Source organism: Nematolebias whitei, chromosome 18, assembly GCF_014905685.2.
Source record: "Nematolebias whitei isolate Nwh7 chromosome 18, NemWhi1, whole genome shotgun sequence".
Classification (NCBI taxonomy): Eukaryota; Metazoa; Chordata; class Actinopteri; order Cyprinodontiformes; family Rivulidae; genus Nematolebias; species Nematolebias whitei.
Window position 1 is genome coordinate 1338509 of NC_056515.1, and position 2099 is coordinate 1340607.

At 42.4% G+C, this 2099-nt stretch overlaps 1 protein-coding gene across 1 annotated transcript in view; it reads right to left on the reverse strand.

Moving 5' to 3' along the window:
• LOC119424996 (endophilin-B2-like) overlaps nt 1-1774 on the reverse strand; it is an 87974-nt gene extending 86200 nt beyond the window's left edge. Inside the window, exons 1-2 of the mRNA XM_037692519.1 lie at nt 1712-1774; nt 848-989 (exon numbers count right to left, since the gene is read on the reverse strand). Of these exons, the coding sequence (XP_037548447.1) occupies nt 848-989; nt 1712-1774 (205 nt within the window). The remainder of the gene's footprint in view (nt 1-847; nt 990-1711) is intronic.
• Nucleotides 1775-2099: the final 325 nt, after the last annotated feature.

Genomic DNA, 2099 nt, shown 5'->3' on the forward strand with positions numbered 1-2099 from the left:
TGATCATGTGATCAGCTGGTTCTGGTTGTCAGCAGCAAAACTGGTTGATCCACTCTGAGAAGGTGCTATTTAAGAGACTGAGCTGAATACAGCTCCTCAGACTGAGGAAGTCTCTCGGATCAGAGACGAAACGTTTCTATATTTTTTTGCTTTGTTTTGTTTTTTTGTTTGTTTTTTTTGAATGTCCAGAGGACCAGATTGAACTTTTTTAGGTTTATCAGAACCAGCTCAGGACAAGAGGACATCTGCTTCCACCGGATGGCTTTGAGAGGAATAGATACACAATGGCAGGTCAAAAATCACGTTAAGATACAGTAGAAATAGTACCAAATGAAAACTATTAAATTTAAGAATTGTAAACAAAGGTCAAAGGTTAAAACAAGGTTAACAACATCCAGCTGGTTCCAGAACAGCCCGTCTGGTTCTGTCCAGTTCTTTTGTTGTGAAATCAAACGTGTACAAGTCTGAATTCTTTATGAATTTTGAATTCAGGCTAAAAGATCCAAATTGGGACTTTATCTGTTTATGGGTCTAGAAATAAAACAGCTTTTCTGGACCAACCAGAACTTTCAGACCACAGGAACCATTCTGTGCCTTTTTCAGAACCACGTTACTGGCATTGGTACATTTTCACTTTAGAACAAGGTTGGTTAGTTAGTTTGTTTGTTTGTTTGTTTACGCCCGTCTGTTTTTACTGCAGGAACCAAAAGGGTACCAGGAAGGATCCGGGGCCCAAGAAACAGTCCTACCCGCTCCCTGCGGTCCAAACACATCTGAAGGTTAAAGCTGCTCTGGGATCAGATCAGTCGAATCAACAACATAACTGTGAAGCTTAAACAGAACTGACTCGGGTTGGGCTGCAGCAGAACCTCCGTCTGTCTCAGGATCTTCTCAGTCCAGTTCTTGGTGCTGTCCCCCCTCGAGATCAGGTTGTCCAGGTGAGGGTCCAGCTCCGTCTTGTCAGCCTGACCCAGTTTTTCCTCTGTGAACTAACAGACAGGATGTTTCAAGTTCAAGTCGTTTCATCACGTGGTACATGAGGTGGAATGAAATTATGCACTCAGCGTCCAGTTACATCCAAAAACAGTTTGAGTTTATCACAAGTTATTCAATAAAGTACTTTAATTTTACTAAAACAGGAGGAAATACACATAAATCAGCTAAAGACACAACATTTTCTCGTTTATTTAATTAAAAAATAAAAATCCCAAAATAACAGTTTGACATCAAATGAATTTTCAGTTCCTCGGCCTGTGTGATGATGTTAGAACACATTCAATTCATTTCGATTCAGTTTATTCATATAGCACCAAGTCACAAGTCATGCCAGGCACTCACAATTCACCTCAATATTTTTAAACAAATTATTGTTTTAATCATCTTAAACGGACGCCGAATATTACATTAAAGCATGCAGATTAATAATCTGTGAGATATTTTATGTATGACAGAAACACATCCTTCAGAGATTCACAATTCCTTCAGTTTGTATTTTTCTTAACAAAGTTCGGTGAAGCAGGATTCTGTTGTGTATGCTGGTGTCACGTGACTCGATCAGTCATCAATAATGGATCAGAGCAGGACGAACCTTTATCGGCTTACAGAACCGAGCCCAACAATACAAACAACCAGAACCACTGGGCAGCACCGAACCGAGCCCGGATCAGACTGATCGAGCTGCCGCAGCAGAACCGGAACCCGGAGGTTCTACCTGCACGGCCCGGGTGAAGAACACCCCCGCATCTGAAGCCAGCTTCTTCACGTTGAAGTCCATGACGGTTCCGACAGGGTTCGGGCTATTTGGGTCAGCTGAATGGATGATGGAGTAACGCAGAGCTGCAGCTGGGATCTTCTTCTTGGATTGTTTTATGGAGGTTGTCAGACCAACTGTGAAGGTGCGTTACCGCCACCTACTGAGCTGGAGTATCATCCATCCATCTATCATCCATCCATCCATCCATCCATCATCCATACATCCATCATCCATCCATCATCCATCCATCCATCATCCATCCATCATCCATCCATCCATCATCCATCCATCCATCATCCATCCATCCATCATCCATCCATCATCCATCCATCATCCATCCATCCAT